Source organism: Aythya ferina, assembly GCF_964211825.1.
Source record: "Aythya ferina genome assembly, chromosome: 10".
NCBI lineage: Eukaryota > Metazoa > Chordata > Aves > Anseriformes > Anatidae > Aythya > Aythya ferina.
Window position 1 is genome coordinate 18,627,393 of NC_140306.1, and position 19,713 is coordinate 18,647,105.

General features: G+C 43.8%; 1 protein-coding gene across 6 annotated transcripts in view; it reads left to right on the forward strand.

Annotated features, from left to right (window-relative positions):
* The window catches only part of FBLN2 (fibulin 2), a 105,055-nt gene that overhangs the window by 12,203 nt on the left and 73,139 nt on the right, over positions 1-19,713 (forward strand). For 5 of the 6 annotated variants that reach the window (XM_084530455.1, XM_084530460.1, XM_084530456.1 and 2 more), the window contains exon 2: positions 15,821-17,288. In XM_084530455.1, the coding sequence (XP_084386581.1) occupies positions 15,908-17,288 (1,381 nt within the window). In that variant the 5' untranslated portion in view covers positions 15,821-15,907. Of the gene's footprint in view, positions 1-219; positions 346-15,820; positions 17,289-19,713 lie in introns of those variants that run through there. The other variant, XM_084530457.1, reaches the window with a different exon arrangement.

The window sequence follows — 19,713 nt, forward strand, 5'->3', positions numbered from 1 at the left end:
GGATTTGCAATTTGGGAACGAGCTCTTTAACAGCCCCGTGCATGTGCAGGAGGCAGCCCCGGTGCTGCCCCGGCCATACCTGGGTCAGACGGTCGCAGGCAGAGCTTTGAAATGCGAGGCAGCTTCCTTAGGCATCGCGGGGGGTAAAAAGTGAATTAACCATATCATAGGCACATGGTACTTCCCTGCTCAGATTACACTACAAAATCTGGGCAGTTCCTAAGATAGAGCTGGAAAAGGGGATTTGGGAGTGTGAGCAGCACTTGGAGCAGAGCACAGCTGACATGGCTGGGAACAAAAGGTGATAGGAAAACTCACTGCATCTACAGTGCTGCACATCCACAGGTCAGCAGAAATCTTTCCTAACTGGACATTTGTTGCAAATTTGTTGGGAGAAGTGTAAAATAACTTTGTTTGAGTGCTGGCTTTGCTTTGTGCCTTATTTTCTGCTAGTTGCAAAGATTTTATCTGGCTGTGTTTACTCTTTGATTTTGTACTCTGTTTTCCAGATTTACTTTCTAACTCTTCGTGATACTCTGAAACTTTTGCTAAATATCTTCGGTTTAATTCAATTTAAAGACTTAAGTAGGTAGAGGCGGGTTTGCTTTGTTAGGTAAGACTGCATCTGCTCTGCGTATGGACAAAGCTTTTTGCAGTACGGTTTTCTGCGAAATACTCCATAAGCAACACATGTGTGCTAGTGCTGTTAGGCAGAACTTCACCGAGCTTTTTTTTACTTCTCGTCAGAAGTGAGCTTCTTACAAAAGCAATTATTTTTAATGCCGCTTCTGGCCTTTTGACTGTGGATTCGGGGAGCATTTTACCTCACATACTGAAGCAAAAGTTAGGTTTGTTTTTGTTAATGCAAGTCAAGAAGTAGCAATGATTCGGTGTGACAGGCTGAATGTGAGCCATATGAGCTGAGCTGCACAAGCATAAAGGATGATTGTGCTGCAAAATATCTCCAAGTAATTTGGATTTTGACACACTTACCACTTCTCAGGTTGCATTTCCCCCTCCCCGCCACTCCTGCCCTTCCCCCACCGCCAAGGACCTGATGGGATGGAAACGTCTCTGCATTGTCTCTGGGAACTGTAATGCTTGGGCTGGAAGTGCGCTGCTTCTGCAAATTTCATTGTAGCAATGTGAGAGCTTCACAAAGAGATGGTAGTAATTGTATAAGCTTACGGATGTAGTCTTAAGTAACAACTCCACAGACACAGCTCAAGCTTTAGACGCTAATTCTTACCACTTTTAGAGTTTCAGGGTCGGTGGTTTCTCCGGTTCCCCAACAAGTCCTGAAGCACGCTGCCATATAGCACTTTTCTGATTTAAGAAGTGCAACTTGTGCACTGGGACGGAGAAGCACAGCTCACACGCAGCTCCCAGCGTGTGTGACGAGAGTTGCATGTTAGGGAGGACTGCTTGTCCCCAGGCAGCCCGGAGCACCGGGCATGGTGCCACTCAGCCCCTCTCTTGGGCGGAGGATTTTGCAGTGCCATTTTTTTCCAATTAAGCACTATTGATTTCTTTTGCGTGCTCCATTTTTTTTTTTTTTTTTTTTTTTTTTTTTTTTTGTAGACTTCTATTTAATTGCGGTTTCTCTGTATGGATGGCAAAATAAGGCTGTTTTCATGTTAAATGATACATAGCCATAGTAGGATTTTATGCCCAACCCTTTTATTGATTAAACTTCTGCATTTTGAAGTAGAAAGGAATAACAAGTAACAGTTCATTTCTGGCTAGGGTTTCTTACCAATAAGTGAAGTGGTGTGTGTGTGTGTAAGTGCAACATATGTCATATTTTATAGATGTTGCATTAATATTTTAATGGCTCTTAAACTTAAAGCTTGAATTCTATTCTCTTAGGAAGTTTATCATGCAGATGCAACAAATGCAAACCAGGGTAAATGAGAACAGAATCTGTTTTTTCAGTGAATCTGTTCTAACCCATTGGACCAGTGCAACCCCCCTGAGGTCATTAGAAAGGATCCTGCTGACCCTGATGGAAGTGGGGATAAAGTCAAGCATTAGGATGGTCCTGGTTGTGACATGCCTTTGCTGCTTAATGTAGTATGTGATGTTTTTAAGGAAGCAAACCAAAAATAATACATTGGATACTATTTATAAGGCAAAATCCCAGCAAAATATCTGTCATCAGGTTCCAAATTATTCCTTGCTTCCCTTTAACAATGAGCTATCCATTATATGGTCTTAATTTATGGAATGTTAAACAGTTTTTGGCGTTACTGTGCCCCTGTAGGAAGAACAGATGGTACTCTGAATGAGTTTTGCTATGGGATAAAATGTTCCAGGTCTTCAATGGATCATATCCATCTGTAAGAAAGGAATAGCATTTGTGTAAAATAAACAGGGTATAGTCAAACAACTTGAAATCCTCTGCTGAAGGAAAAACAGCGTCTGTAGGCTGAAGTGGTAGTATGCATCGGAAGGTAACATGGAAAGCTATTGCTTAACATTGCTTTAAAGGTGAACTTTTACTTTACTTAAATATCCCAAAGGGAAAGTCATATTTCTGAGGATTTGGAAGGCAGTGGTGAGTATATAACATGGTCAATATATACTGACAGCAGTCTCTGCATAAAAAGAACATGTTACATTTATAATCAGATAGATGGGCAATGTCTTCATCTTGTCTCCATGCAATGCAATTCTGCCTTATCTGATTTGTAGAGCTTTGGCTCTCTGAGAAGTGTGGAAGTGATGAAGACTCAAATCATGACAGTCATCACACCAGTGTGTAATATAGCTAAACTTACAGAACTGAGCAGAACATCTCCATCATGATCCACATCTTGCACCCCCCATAAAAGCTAGTCATACAGGTCAAACAGTGGATTGTGAGAATTGCCAGAAGTTGCACCAATTTCATTCTCCATTCTTCTAAATGACAGGATCTCTTAGGATGATGAACCTCCATCATTTTTCAGAGCTCTACTGAGATTCTGGCAGCTAGCATTTTGGGGAATGATGGCTTTCTTCTCACTGGCCTATGCACTTCGGTGGCCCAGGTCTGGTGAATGAATTTCACTTTCCCTTTATGTCTCTCTCTCAATTCTATAAACTTTGGTCTTGTTCCTTGTAAAGTTTTCCTTTGCAGATTGAAAAATCACAGGCTCCTCAGCTTTATCTACTCAAAAATAAGGTAATTAATTGTCTAAGGTCCTCATAAAGTGAATAAAGACAAGCACATTTCTAAGGGGCAATCCACACATCTTAAAATGGACTATTAGTAATACTAATTGCCCTCCAAAGTTTTACCCACCTCTTCACTGACTGTAGAAGAAGCTTCATCAGTTGAGGTAACTTCTAGAAAACTGAATTTAAACTAAAGCCTTGTTCTTTAGAGAATTTAGATTCATGGACCCCTCTGTTCTTGTTCTTTGCACTTTGAGTAGCTAAGATCACTGTACCAGCAGCTTCCATTTAGAAATGATTCTGCAAAAGTTCTAGTACCCTTATAACGATTGGGTATCTGATGAAAATCCTCCCTCTCTCAGTCTCCCAAATCAGTCAGATGGTTGTGAACGTCTGACTGGGCTGCCAGAGTGTTTAAAATCATCCTGGGGAGAGGTGAGGTCGTGCCACAGGAAGGCTCTCTGCAGGTGCCTTTTTCTGCTGGATGGCTGCTTGTTACTGCAGGCTCGGAGGCTGTGTTTGTGGCAGCACTAGCAGAGGAGTCTGAGGGAAGGCTGGACAGCTGGAATAGCTCTGCTCTCACTGTGAAGAATATGTTGTAGTCCTAATCACTTGTGTTTACTTTTTTTTTTCTTCTTTTTAACCAAATGTCATGTGATTTTTAGGAGACTTTGTTTTATCTTTTGCATATTAGTGACTTCGTCATCTTAATTTTTCTTGCCAGCCTTGTGCTGGACTGTGGAGAAGGGAGTGATTATCAGCTCATTCTTCATCCTTTGTGTTAATGGTTTCTTTCCCCATGCATAAATCATCTTAGAGTTGTAGATTTTCTTTAGCTGGAAAATAAAATAGCTTCCTTCCCTTACAGGAGAAACACTGACCAGAGTACATATATAAATTTTAATGTACCAAGAACAGCAACAACAACAAATATGTTGTCAAAGGGAATGAAATATTCTTGTTACTTAAATGATATGCACCTCTGCAAGGTAACATACAGAAAATTATTCAGACTGTATTTTATGTTAGTGGAAGCAGCTGTACGCACATAATTTAATGCAAAAGTAGACCTCTAAGCAGTAGATTGCTCTGGATTCTCTCTCCAGCATAGGAGAAATACCTGGATGTCACCTGGCATGAAAAGCAAAGTTTACATCACTGTTTACATCATTTCCTCAGAATCCTATACGAGGAGATGGAGATAGGTTACCTTTTCATATACTTGAAAGGATCTGACTTTTTCTCATAAATACTGGAGAAAGTCTGGTTTGTTCCTTCAAAGGATGTTTGTTCCATCAAGTGATGAGACTTGTTTTCTTCAGGGCAGCAGTTAAAATAAAATTTCATTTTTGCTAAATATCTTATAAAAACATAGCATGTTTCCTACTAGAACAAACCCAAATTTTGTAGTATCAGCATTTCTGGATTGCTGAAATTTTTAGTTTTTATGTTCTGCCTTTATTTGCAAGTTGTTATAGGCTAACTTGTATTTGTTGATCATCAATAACTTGAAATATTCTGGAGTATGGGTTGCATACTTACACAGGAAACCATACTAGCTTCCTCTGGTAGTAGAAAATGTAATGTATAACTTACAAAGTAAACAAAACTTGCTCTTCTAATATCATTCTGGTTCGTAGGGTAAATATTGTACAGAACCACAAATCATTATGACCACAAGAAGAACTGCATACGTGCATCTGAGAGCAGAAGTTGAGTAAACGTATTTAGATGCAGAGCAAACTGTTTGTCATCTGAGTGTGTCAGTGTGAGATTCTGTACAGACTACCAAAAATAGACCCCAAAACAGTGCTCTTAGCTTCAGGAAATTATCCTCATGTGCCACAGTAGTACAAGAAATACATGCCTTTATATGTTCATATGTATGTGTGTATGTTGAGCATGAAATAATACTAGATACTTTGCTTTCATGAGTTTCAGAGTACGAGTCAGTGCTTTCTTTTTATGATGAACCCTAAATAGCTTTAAATCTGTTTGGGGTTGGTTATAAATGAATTCTAATGAGGCTGCCTCACCCAGAATGCTTCTCTAGGTTTAGCCTTCAGTAAATGAGGTAGTATTTATTACTGGCCTTAACATCTCTTGGAGGGTAAGCAGGGCCCAGGGCAGTTTCCATCCAGATGCTCTCTGGCAGGTCTGCCTGTAAGACATGTTCCTGGTCAGCATCAAGTTCAGTTCCTATGGCTGAGTGCTACAGCAGGTATGATAAAAGCTCTCAGGCAGCTGCACATGTGTTCTGGGTGCCTGTGACATGGGTTGCTTGTCACATTGCCTCAAGGGCTCCCCGGCCCCGCAGGAGCAAAGCTTTCCCTGCCCTCGTGCTGAGGCAGGGGATTAGGGGACAGGTTGCTGCCCAAAAGCAGGAGTCAGGCAGCAACTCCCAGCTTCTTTTACACAACTCTTCAGTCTTGGAGGATCAGTGAAGAATAACACAGGGTGGAAGATGGGAGGTATTGTGAGGGTAACTTCTATTAGTTACATCTGGCATTATTGTTGTCTCTGAATGGGGGGCTCCAAGATGAAATAACAGAGCAGGCATCTTTTCACGTTTCAGTATCCAGCAAACCAAATTAATTCCATTATCTTTTATGGAAAGTTTGCACAGGAACGATTTTGATTGATGGATTACATCTGTGGCTGCTGACTGATTAGCAGCATGATAGATGTAGGCTTCATTTACAGGGATTTGCTTTCATTCATGAGGAAAAATTGAAGGTTTCTTTCAAGCACGTTTTTTGCATTAAAACTTTTCAAAGTGCTCAACAAATGGTAGGCTTTGATTTCCGTTTGCTTAATGCCTGTGGTAATTAACATTTCTGTGAGAACATTTTAACCAAATGTTCTAGTTTTTTCTCCATTAAAATAATATTTTTTTTTTTTGCTCTAGCTAAAGAATTTAATTGGTATATATAATGACTCTTATTTGGGATTTCTTTTGTCACCATATGAGGAATCTGTTCCTGTAGGATTGATCGTTGTTTCTTTTTCTGGACTTTATTACTTTCTGGTTGGCAGTGTGCCTCGTGGTGCGTCTAGTCCACTCGGTACAGATGTGCTCTGTCTGCTGTCCGGTGTCTCGTGGCATGGGTGGGGAGAGGGCATGTATGTGAGTGCCGAAATAAACCCAAATTCGTCTTCCTACCAAAAGATGTCTGGGCACATGCTCTACCAGATTCAATAGCTGAACAGTTTTCAGTGGAAAGTTATAAGTCCTTAGCCCAGCCTGTCTTTGGGGTTGATTGCTAAACTCTGTGTCCTCCTTCATGGCTTGTAGAAACCCAAAGGACAGGGAAATCACAAAATGGGGCTGAGCAGAGGCAGGAAAAAGGAGATGACTGTTTAGCGATACTGGTACCAGTTTCTGTTGGGAGATGCGTCCACCTTGTCTTTTATGTCTCCATTTCATCCTGTATCCATGGTCCTTGCGTGCTGGTCTGGGCACAGACTGGCATCTGGCAGCAGAGGCCCTGTGCACCCTGCCCTGCATTGAAGATCTTGGTTCATACCAGATAACTCCTGACAAGCCTTTGAGACAGAAGTGGTGGTCAGGGCAGGTGTTTCTTCTTGTGATACTGATTCTTGTCCCTTCTTTCTGACAGAAAGACTCTCTGCTCACATTAGAGCACAGAAAACTCACAGGATACTCACAGGAGTAATGCTTCCAAAACCTGAAAAGGATCACAAGCTACAGCGTACTTGCTATGGGTAAATTTGAGCTAGCATTTCATCTGCTCCTTATTCCAGTTCCCCCTCCCCTCCCCAGCCTTTATCCAGAGGAATAGGGCAGGATAATGCCCTCTGTGTATGGAACAAAGGCAGCGATGGCCTTGTGTGCTGCCTTGAAGTGTTATTTGAAAGCTGGAGCACAGGCAGCACAGGGTGTGCTGAAGTTCACCTACTGGCACGCAAGTCTCAGCTAGGTGCGCTCTGCAGCTGGGGGAGCAGAAGATATATTTTCTCAGCTGTGGAGCGGAGCATAGCTCATGAAAGGAGTTGGTTTGTTGCTACAGTTGGTTACTGAGAGCATGTTTGCTCTCTTGAGGGACAGATTTGGATCCTGTTGAGTCATAAAAGAAAGGAGTTTGATCTCAGACCCTTCTGGGGGATTTCACTACAATGTGAAAAACCATTGTGCATTTTGAGGCGAAAATGTCACAAGTCACAGCCTACTCCTAGGGAAATCCTGACTGGAGACAGCAGTTATGTGTGTGATGGACCTAAAGAGCTACGTTGACAGAGTGCTGTATAAATGTATAATGTTGTGGAGGAACTGTGAACCAAAAATAGTAAGAGACTATAAAATGGTCACCGCACAGTAAGGGTTATTTTCACCATGGCAGATAGAGATCCACTATTCATCATGACAATGTCAAGGCCAAGACACGTTCACTGAAAAATTATTTACTACAAAATTACTGCATTGACGTTTTGTTGTGACTGTCATTTGAAATTAATTGGTGGACTGAAGCAACCCCCCTGAGCTACTCCGGAGAGTTTCCAGTCAAGGTCCTCAGTTCTGAGGCTGAAGTTCAGGCAGTAGAAGAGCTGCCATCCCGGCGGGGGAGCAGTTTTGCCTTGCAGGTATACTGCAGAAAACAGTGTTGCAGTTCCGTCAGTCTTCCCTCAATGAAAGCAGCTGTTAGTTATTTCCGAGGTGGCACATGGCAGTAGGCAGGTCAGAAACTGCCACTTGCTAAGCTGTCAGTTAAAAAGTGGGCTTTCTTTTGCCTAATTTCTATTTTAGGGTGGGGGAAACCTTTTTTTGTATCCTAGGGTTAGGGAAACAATGTGTTGTGAGGTGCAGAGTGCTGGCTGGTCCCCTGTGCAGTGGAAGATTAAGAAAACAACTTGATTGAGAAAACAAACAAATAAATGCGAAGCTTGAATCTGTTACTTAAAGAAAGTTGTAAGCAGCATCGTAGGCACCTCACTGAAGAAAGAAGAAATGGTGAAAGGGGGTTGGGGAGTGACTGGAAACAAGATGCTCAGATCTTGCATGCTGCTGTCCTTGAGACTGCAGCTATTTTGTGCCTTGGTGAGAGGAGCAGCAACCCTGCAGATACGTGAGCTCTGGGGGACAGAAACTGGATTATCCGGGAGGAAGTTAGGGAAAGACAGGGGAGAGAGAAGTGTAATCCAGGACCTGAAAGGATACTTTTTGAGGAGCAGGGTTATGAGACCAAATGCAGGAGCAGGTTCTGCTTTGGTTGCTTACGGTGTTCACCAAAAAGTACTAAATAACAGGGAGTACTATGGGAAGCAGGGATTTATTTATCCTGAGTGGGAAGTGAGGAGTTCAACTCTTAAGGCAAATGAGAACAATTTATTTCCTTCGCTCATCAGTGCAGAGTATTTACAACGTTCACCTGAGCCTGGAGCACTGAACTGTGCTGGTGTCATCCCCAGGGGCACGGCTGTGCTGGAGCTGTGCTGCCACCTCCCCTGGGGCTGTCTCCGCATGTGTGCGGCTGCTTGAGGTGCCGTGGGACCCAGGGACACGCTTTGCCTGTATGCTGCCAAAAGAGCTCTCTCTTTGCAAATTAGTTCATAACTTATGTGCTTTGACAAGTTTTTGTTGGCTGCGCCTTGGGAAATGTTTTTGAATGGCTGTCGCTGACTTTGCTTTAATCTTTTCCCAGATTTTTTTGGCTGTCGTGGAAATAGCTGGATTAGTTTATTGTGTTTTGGAGGTGCATATACAGTCACCTGAAACTTGGTGATGTTAAAAACGTGTGTATATATATATTTATTATTTTTTCACTAAAAAGAAATACTTAGGTTTCTGTTGCTGCAGAGCTGCATGACTCTGGCCTGGCTGCAACTGTGTGCTGAGCCTCCTGTGCGTGGATGCTGCATTTGCATCATCCTGAGGGAAGCCACATCTTCCCTGCTCTGACAGTCTCAGGTCTCTTGTGCTTGTTCCAGCTGCTCCAGTCCCTGACCACGCACAGCCCCTTTGCTGAGCCATCAGCATGTCAGAGCTGGGATGGGGACCAGCTCCTCCACGTGCATGGGGCGGGATGGTGTTCCTGTTCCCCTCCTTTCCCCCATGTGAGTCGTTTCTCCCTCGCTCCCTGCAGCTGCCATCCTCCCACTGAGTCACTTTGGATCTGCTGCAGTGGCGCCTCCCAATGACACAGAATTTCGCTGCTCAGTGAGCCAAATACCTGCCCTGGTATTTTGGGCTGGGCTGGGGCGAGGGGGAGCACTGACAGTACACCCAAGACACAACTCTCCCCTCCGCAGCTTTCTTTGCCCCGCCATTCGCTTGGAACAAGGCTGCCTTTACTCCCCAGTTCTTCAAAGATGGATTAAAAAAGCTGCACTTTCTGGAGGACCGTGTCCCAGAGCTGCCCAGTCACTGTTGCTAATGCTTGGCTACTGCAGCTGAAATGCCTTGGGTGATGCTTTTCCATTACTGCGGCGTGCCGGGTTCCTGTTCGGATTTGTTGTGGGGAACGTCCTGGAGAGTGTCGGGAGCATCTCTGCCTGGGGTGCGTGTGCGGGGAAGGGAGGTCTTGTCGGAGCTGCTCTTGGGAAACTGCGTGAGTTTTGATCTCTTCTGCTTGCTCCTGGTCTGTCCCGCTCTTGAGTTCTCTGTTGAATTAAGTAATGATCCTCCAGGCTCCCAAATGTCCATTTTTAAGCTTTTCCATGAAAAGGGGGTTTACGGTAACTGATTTCTTATTGAAAATAAAGCTGAGGGAAACCGTCTGCAAAAGCTATGACTTCTGAAAATTGGCTGATTTTGCCAAGAACTGGAGCGTTGACAACACTGAAGTGACTAAGCATCTTGTGCTCTACTTTCGATAAGAAAAGGCAGCTTATTGGATTTGGATTTGCACTGGGGTTTATCCTACCCCTCTTTTCCTTCCCCCCAACCCAGGTGCCCCGAGCGAGAAGGCTGGCTTCAGCTCATCTCAAGTTTCATTAATTAGCAGGCAGAAAGGTCTGGCTCTGCGCACTGCATATTGCATAAGAGCAGCAAAGGAAATCTCTCCGCTTTTCATTCATCCGTCTGGTGAATAGCACTTCAGTTACCTCTGCTAGCGAGATGGGCTGGGAGCAGCCAGCAGCAATCCATTCCAGTGCTTGGTGAGATCACAAGTTTCCGGATTGAGAGGGTGTGAAAGGAAGAGCTAATCCACTGGCTGGCACAGCCGAGCCAGGAGTTACTGAGCTTAGTTTTTTGTTTTTTGTTTTTTTTTTTTTTTTCCTTCTGTTTTTCATACAAGAACAGTCTCTCACAAATTTCCATTTTTCTCTTGCATTTAAAAGGGATTGTTTTAAAATTGATGTTTCCTTCCGTCCCCTCCCTCCTTCCTCCCTGAGTCTCAGCTATGACCGCAGCCATTTAAGAGCTGCTGGCAGCTGCAGCAGACCAGAGAGGTCTGGCTGGGGAGAGGTGCTAAAATACACGGACAGACGAAACGCGTTAGCCCTGTACAGTGTGCCTGTGCACATGCGCTTCAGCTTCCCACTGTGCTTTTTGGAATGCTTTTACTGACGTGATAGAGAAGAGATTCAACATCACAGACCAGGGCTGTGGTTGGTCCCTCAGGTTGCACCTGGGAGCCAGTTTGGACTGGGTAGCACTGGGAGACTGGGAGGGTTGGCATCTCTGTGTGCTGGTGCTTTGTGCACTGGTGGCGAGTGCCACTACTACATTCCTCATTTGCTGCCAGCCATGCTAGTGCACGGGCAGGCTTCTTTCTCTAAGTGCATGAAACCTGGGTGTAGGTGAGTGGCCAAATGGAGTGGCCAAACCCCCCAGCTCCACCCTGCATGGGGCTCAGGAGGGATGGTGCAGCTGTCTGCCACCTTCTGCTGTCACAGCAGGCTTGCATCTGGCCCTGCACATTGTTCAAAAGGAGATGGATATCAGAACAGCCTTTCTGTTTTTACTATTGTAGCAAAGGGCAATTTAGTGGGGAATTGCGAAGAATAGTTCCACCGAAGCCTGTTAGCAAGGATCTACAACTGGTTAAATCACAGATACTTCTTCAAAGTTGGACATCAGTGGGATCTCATGCAGTGGGATGTTCTCTGCAGTGGGCTGAATTTATTCTGTTTATTGGTTTTTGCTTAGAAACGTCTGCCTCTCTTTCTTCACTGAACATTTGATCCTGCAGTATCTCTTTCACACATGCACGCCTTCTGCAGTTCTGCCATCTCTGGGACAGCCTTCCCAAGGAAAGGTGATGTTCATCTGAAGTCTTTGAAGGAAAGCGCCTCTTGTCACCTCTCCTTACCTAGAATAAGCTTTCTGGTTTAGTGTTGAAATGAAACCATCTGGAAAAAAAAAATCTCCCAATAAAATACTCCTCATAATTTAAAGATGTGGCGCATTTAAAATGTCTGGATCTTTTGTGGGAACACACTGGTTTCATCAGCATTTTCAAGTAATACTGAACTGTTTTAATCAAGTCAACATTCTTCATTTTGACTTTATGTTAAGACTTTGATTCAAGTAAATCACTTTCTGAGTATATTGTTTTGCAAAAATCTCTGAATTTATAACTTTCTGTCCCCAAATTGAATCAAAGTAAGCATTTTGAAATCTTATTTTGTTCTACCCACTTCCCCCCCTCAGGAGAAAGGAATTGATGGTTGCTGTCATTAGCCTTTGATGCCCTGTCACACAGATACTGGTTTCATCTGCAATGTGAAGCATTCTCATTTCCTTTTCCATGAAGACATGTGTCTATGCTTCATGTCTTACTTTTTTTTTTTTTTTTTTTTTTTTTTGAGCTGGTTCGCTATGAAGTGTATTTGTCTTGTTTCTCCTAGGAATTGATTTTAAAGAAGGGACTGACGAGGAAGGAATGCCGTTGTGGTCTGACCATCCTCTTCAAGCTCGCAGTTTTACCTCTGTTGGCTTTGAGGATCTTAATGCTATCCAGAGCATTGGCCCTCTGTTGTGTGGGCACACGTGCTTTCTCGGGATGCTCTGTGTGCAGGGGGCTGGTAACAGCTGCTTTAACAGGGGCCGAGGGGTAGCTAAAGCCAACACCAAAGCCAACAGGGGTAGCACTTGAACCAAAGCAGAGCAGGATTTGCAGCCCAGCAGGTTAGGAAATTCCATGAAGGACACAAATCGAAGCCTGCTGGATCATGAAGCAATGCGTGAGGACTCAGGTGACATTGGGTTATCTTGCTTTAGTGCTCTGTAAAACTGCCAACACAGACTTTGGGAAAACCTTTGTGTTTGGTGTGTGGGGTTTCATTTGTTGTGACATCCCACCAACACAGCAGCAGCAAAAGCCAGTGAAATTACTAAGAGTGGGTGGAGGACAGAGCTGGGAATAAAAAGACCAGCCTGTTGTTCAGATGAAGCCCTTTCTTATCGTCCCAGTTACGTAAAAGGACATTGAAAAAAGCATTAAAATAGTTAACGGAAAGAAATTTCTGCATTAATATCTTCTGGTATTAAAACTCCTCTATCCTCTAGAGATGGTGCATTTTTTTCCCTCTTGGAACAGACACCTTCATTTCGCAGCTCCAGCTCTTGCTGCCATTACCAAGTAATTAGCTGCTCTCCCCAGGGCCCGCTCGCAGCAGCGGGACGGGCGCAGATCCAGAGGCAGTCCCACATCACTGCGTGGGCTGGGCAGGGCACGCATGCTCCACTCGGAGCTTGTTCTCAGTGGCGCTCAATGTCTGCGAGCTCTGCTCAAAGCTGCCTTTCTCTGTGCCTGGAGTAGGGAATCTTTCTTTGATATGCAAGTTTATGGGTTGGTGGCGGGGGGGAGCCATGGGTGTGGGGAGCAGATGGAGAAAGCAGAGGGAAAATGCGGTGCTTTAAAGGAATAAGAAGAGATAGTTTTGTTGGGATCATTACACCAGAAACAAGGAGCCTCTGATGGAAGAAAGCAAACCTGAGGATAGGCAAAACTGTGGTGTTATCAACGGAAAAAGGGTTTATAAGGATTCTGGCCTTATCAGTTTGGGGTCGGCAGCATGAAAGCTGGATGTTCAGGGATGTGGAAACAATCAAACAAGGAAGGATACAGGAGGCTGACTGAGGCATCAAGCAGCAGGCGTGACAGGAGGAGCAGGGACAGGGCTCACTGCGGGACAGGGCCCCGAAATCTCTGGGCCTCCCTGTGGGCAAGAGGAAAGGGAGCAAGGAGAAGAAGGGAGGAAAACTGGAGGCACGTGGGACAAGCATGCAAACCCTTGGGCAGAAAGGAGGCGGCAGTAACTATGCCAGGGAGGGTGGTCAAGTAGCACCCTCCAGGAAGACAGGGCTGTGCTTGTGAGGTGCTAGGAGGAATGCAGAAGGGGAAGGAGCCCTGCTGCGGCCTGGTCCTGTGGTAAACCTGCAGCTGGATATAACTGTCAGTGGCTCAGAACAGGAGCTAGTTTGGGGGCTTCTTGTTTGGAGTTCAAGTTTCTGCCTGAGAAGAAGGTGTTTGTTTTGGGAAGCCTGAATATACAAGCAGGGCGGGCAAACACCACCCACAGGAGCATCCTGCTCCATTTACCTGAAGGGCTGCTCTGCGCCAGGACAGCATAGTTGGCTGTGAGCAGGTGCTGTCAGGATATGAAGTGAATGAGGTGCTTGTCCCTTACATGAGGCGGTGCTGTGCCCTACCTTCGTGCACACAGAGGCTGGCCATGCATGGGGCTACGATGCCCAAACTGCCTCCATCAGTGTCCTGGGGCTGGGGGAGCCTGGGGAGCATCCCAGGGGAGAAGAGCTGTGCCCTGCTGCCCCAGCAGCGCTCCAGCAAGCAGAGTTTGACCAAAGGACTTAATGTGCTGAAGCGCTGCATCCATAAGGTACCGCTGGGAGTGGATGGTGACAGCACGCCGCTCTGGGATCCTTACAGATGGAGCTTATCTTTAATTGTCCTTCTGTTCATTATTCCCCTGCTACCAAGATGTAATAATTACAAATTTGGATTACCTGGAAAAGCTGCTGAAAGTAGGATAAATTATTAATTCCCAGGCTGGACTCTGAAAAATTAATTTCAGCACCACATATTGAAAAATTCACCTTTGTACAGAATATCCTAGTTTGGGGAGCAGTTCTGAAAAAGTGAGATTCTTCCAAGCCATTCGCATACTTTCTGGTACTTTTATTTTTCATTCAGGCAGTATTCTTCAGCATACTGAACTAATATACTCAAATTAGTAGTAAAAAAAAAAAAAAAAAAAAAAAAAAAACACCCTAAGTTTATAAGGCTTGTATCTTTGTACAACGTACTGAAGTAATTCAAATTCCAGGACAGAACTGTGGAAATTCTTAGCACAGTTTGTCCGTATCTTATCAGAACAGGCACGCTTTTCCCACGGCCTGGCCGCTTTCCAGCAGTGCCTAAGCAGACTTGCTGGAAGCCCAGTTTGAATGGGAGAAGTAATCTTTCTGAATGGATTTTCTGGCAAGATTCCTGTTGCGTGTGTGGCTTATTGTTCTTGGTGATATGTCTACGTTTAACCCCCTAGATAAAAGATGTAGGGCCTTTATTTGTATTTTTTTTAATGATGGGAGGAGTTCTGGAAAAATAATCAGGTCACAAATTCTATAAAATTCTATACACAAACTTTTTTTTTCTGTATTATCTACTTTTCCTCGTTATTTGTATATGTTTTTGAGCATGCTTTTGATGTAAAGTACAACAGCTGATTTCCTTTAACTGTTAAACTTTTCTATGGTCAAAGGATTTAGTAATTAAAAAGCAAACAGCTTTCTTTTCCTCAGCACAATTTAATGAATTTTTGTTATGCCAATTCATTTAATTTTTATAGGGAGATATTCTGTTCACAGCGTAGCAATTCTCCGTAAAGCAAAGTTGTACTTGTGCTGTGAGAAATAAAAGAAGTGGTTGCCACCGGTGGCGTATCCTCAGTTGGTGTAAATGTCTGTTGTGTATTTACTGTAACTGCAGTGTGCTCACCCGATTCCCCAGTGCACTACAGGCCTGCTGTGGAGCTGAGCCAACTTCTGTGAGCTGAGGATCCGGCCTCTAATATGTATTACAGGATAGCTAATACGACGTTTAACCACACAGTAACCGCAACATACAAAGAAGTTCTATTTTAGCACTGTTGGGGCAAGAAAAATAACTGTTAATGCTGAAGGCTGAAGTGCAAATGATTGCTAAATGAAGGAAGGAGGCAGAAGAAAACTCTTATTTTGAGTTAACATGTGTAGAGACAAATTCTTAAGTCTCAAGGCTAAATTTTGGCATGAAAGATCTTTAAGATTTGGGTCTTTGTAACTATAACATGAAGATTAAATATCTTAAATTTGCATCTACAGAGGAGGAAGTAGGCATTTGTTCATTATCTGCAAAAAAATCTCTCTTTTTTTTTTTTAAGCTAGAAAGAATGATTTAATGAAAAGACATTGAAGTATAAAGGCCTTCTTTTTATTTTAACATATATATGTATTGTGAGCAGATTAAAAATAGAACAATAACAGCCTTTTTTTTTCTTTTCTTTTTAAAAAGGGAGGGTGGGGGTGAGCATGCAACTCCAAGCTTTGTGCCTACAATGCTTGGAAGGCTTTATGATTAATTTCATACTTAGGTTTCCAGATGTTGGATTTCGTCCCAACTTTTAAAGACCTCTAATGTTTAACAGGATATGTGCTGAATATAGTCTTTAACAGAGTTTTCTTTCATAACTCTAGGATCTATGAGAAAAGGTAACTCGGGAAAAGACTGCAGATTTGGAGCTGAGTCTACAGCCTTCTAGGAAGAAAACGAACAGCTCTGAAATGTGCAAGTTCGGGCTGCAGCTGTATTCGTTTGGGAAGACTATGGGTAGGTACCAGGGCTGGCAGCTGAGCTGTTTGAACGCCATCCTTCTCATGCTGCTGTGCAGCAGCATTTCCCATGCACAGAGGGACTGCACGGGTGCCGAGTGCCAGCCCCTGGACAACTGCATCGAGGACGTGCTGGAGCCCGGCGAGTGCTGTGCCACGTGCCTGCAGCACGGCTGCACGTGCGAAGGCTACCAGTACTACGACTGTGTCAACGTGGGCTTTATCAACGGCAAAGTACCCGAAGGGCAGTCTTACTTCGTGGACTTTGGAAGCACCGAGTGTTCGTGCCCCAAGGGAGGAGGCAAGATCAGCTGCCAGTTCATGCTGTGCCCGGAGCTGCCTCCAAACTGCATTGATGCGGTGGTGCCAGCGGACGGATGCCCTCAGTGTGGAAGAATAGGTTGCCTCCACGAGGGCCAGAAGTACGTAGCAGGGCACACCTTCCACATGCCCCCGTGCAAGGTTTGCCATTGCCCAAATGCTGGCGGTGAGCTGATGTGCTACCAGCTTCCAGACTGTAACACATTCGCCTTAAATACTGTGAGTCCCATGGACACTGAAGACAACGAACCAGAGAGGCACTACGATGATCCGTACAGCTACGACCAGGAGGCTCCAGAAGGAGACAATACCCAGGTGGAATCTCCAAAAAAATACAGGAGCTACTCTTCCCATCTTGAGCAAGAGAGCATCAGCCAAGAGCAAAGCGAGGATTATGACTACTTACCAGCCAGCATTGCTCCTTCAGTTTCAGCTCTGGCTGATAGATATGCCGAGGAAACGACCGTGCCACTCACCACACCAGCACCTAAGCTGCCTTCTGAATTTCGCAGTGCCACAGAAAGAATTGAGCGAAAGAGAGTGCCCCGCACCACTGCAGCATCCCCCCAGCAAGTGACGCATAAGGAAGCACCAGCAACCACCAGTACTCCTCCAGAGCACACCACGGCCACCACTGAGACCCCTAAGCACCTGGGGGAGCCAGAGAGGAGACCCAAGGGGAAGCAAGGGGACAAAGAGAGGAACGAGCAAGAAAGAGCCCCACACTCTAAAATGAAAAAGCATGCCAGAAAAGAAGAACCAGGGAATAGTATTCATCTAGGCTTGAAAGAAGTGAATTTAACAGAGCCAAGTCCAGCAAAATCTTTCCATGAAACACAAGAGGGAAATGCTTTCCCCAAGGTAAAGTTCAGTGCCACAACCTCTCCCCCCGTTGCTCTAAAGGAAGATCGTAGTCAGTCATCCCAAAAGCAGTCACAGACACTTTATCGTTACCATCCCGAGGAAGATGGGGACCCCAACTCTATTCATGCCAACCCTAGGTTACCAGAAGGTAAGAACTACTTCTAGTGTAGATGTCTACATAACAAATACGCATAATAATGTTGGTGCATATTCATTATTCTTTTCTTCTTTCTGCTCCACATGGACAAGAAATCAAGCAAATCTCCAGTTACTTTTTTCTCTTTCCAAAGATGGTTTGTGTTTCATCTGACATTGTAGCTACTGTTTAGCTATTGCCTGCTTTGTTTTGATTTCACAGACTAGAGGGTATTTTCTGATGTTTTAGCTTTATTTCAGGTGATGAATTGTTAAAATCTGACCTTTTCCTTTCATTGCTTGCTCTTCTTCATTTCCAATGTGATGTTAGGTAAACATTTTACTGTATAGAAAAGGAATTGGATTTAATTAGTTATCTGCTTGGATCCTCCAGCTTCCAGCTGAATGTAATCATATTTGTAGCTTTTGTCTTTTACTGGGGGAAGGAGTGAAACAGTTGTGCTTCTAGGAGACAACGTGCATGCTACAAAAATATTTACAGCATTTGTTGCAATATTTATCCTATGGCTGAAAGACTGTCTAAGCTCGTTGGTGCAAGAATTTGATAGATACATTCAAACACAACTGGGGACCAGTAGGGAGAAAAAGGACTGCCTCTTGCTTTGTCTTTTTTGGGGGCTGGAAGTTTATGATGTTTATGATCAACTGTGGCAAGTGTATGTATTTCCTCTCTGCCTCTGGATTCTTCTTGACATCTGCAGTGAATGCTGATTATACGCTTTATGCAATGCTCATTACTGTAATGAATGCAAACTTCATCGCTATAAATTAGCACATATACAGCTCCTATTTCCAATTCATTTTTCATCAAATCAAGAGTAATATCTCCTTTTTCAAGACATAGCACAAAATGTTCTCATGAGAACTCAGACTGTGAGTAAAGAATTCAAACTATAAAGAATACTGATTGCTCTCTAGACAGGGATATTTCTTCTTGTGTTATCTAGGTAGCCCTTACACATCTTGAGCTGCCTAGTCTATCTACTTGAGAAGTTTAAGGGAGATAGGAGGTGGGCAGATTTGGAGAAGAAGGAGCTGAGGTTCTAGGTCCCCACACAAACAGCACGCTGTGTAAATTAAATAAAAGATATACAGGATCCATGAAAGGAGATGGTAGCCTCTTTGTCTTCTACTTCCAGTTGTGTTTTTATTGTAAACGTCAACTTCACGAGTCAGCTTGAAAAGAGCTTCAGCTCTAGAAATCAGTCCTACCTGAAGAACCTCACTGCATTACAGCAGTGTGCCAGGCAGCCTCACAGAAAGCAGGGTTTGAACCCAATGCCTTGAAATGAGAAACATGAGGTGAGCACACGTACCATCTAGAGGGATGTTGTTAGCAGATATAAACTGCTGAAAGTGATTCAATGAATAGTTAATGTGTTCCAAGCCTTACCTCTGGGCTACCTTCTCTTCATGGATACCCATTTTATTTCACATTTAGATATTTTCACTTTGTGAGTGATGAACCTAACAGGATTGGCTAGCTAATAATGCAAGGGGGGAAGTGAGCTGATTCCAACCTTCAAGTTGGTGTAACCTGAATAAAATGATCTGTTTATAACACCTGTGTCTGTGATAATGTAAATGGCAAAAAGCACCTGCCGAAATTGTGCACTGAGTTCAGCCGCAGTCAGTATTACCTAGCAGATTGTGTTTAAAGCTCTTTCCTTATATTTGTTGCAGCCTAAGGCAATATCTGATCCGAGCTGTGCATCAAGACTTTGCATTATACTTAGGTCTGAGTTGGGACTAATGAAATTTAAACCCAATCTACTTAAAATTAAATTGCCTCCCCCCTCCCTTTCCTCTCAAAAATGAGGGATTGGTGGAATGTCCTTACATTTTCAATAAGGGGGTTTAAGAAAGCCTTTTTGGGGTGAAAGTGCTTGGTTGAAGAGCTAGCTGACACATTTTGGAGTCTCCTCAGTCTGTCATCCACAGGAACTTCTTGGCTGATAGAGGACTGGCTGTGGTCTAGATTAGGTCGTGATTCTTATTGGACAGTGATAAAATATGATGGATGTTTTGTCAGGTGCGAATCATCTAGCCTAGAGAAACAGGTTTGAAAATCATCAGATGTCATTTTTGCCTTAGTTGATATATATATATATACATACATAAAGAATATTTAACAATATTCCTTAAATATTATTAAAAATAAATAAATAAATAAATAGCTCTTAGTGGCACAGCATGCTGTTTAGCTGTAGGTGGTGCAGCTGTAAGGGTGCTGGTGCTCTGGACCACCCCAGCCAGGTAGCTCCAACCTTCTTGAGGGAATAGCTGGTGGGAGCAGGTCGGCCAAGCATTGTAAGGGAATTGCAGGACCTTTTCCAAAACCAGGAGTCTCCTCTGACATGGCTAGCTCCAACACTCCTGCCTAGGGACTGCTGTATTTTCACTTGTTTTGTTGTTGT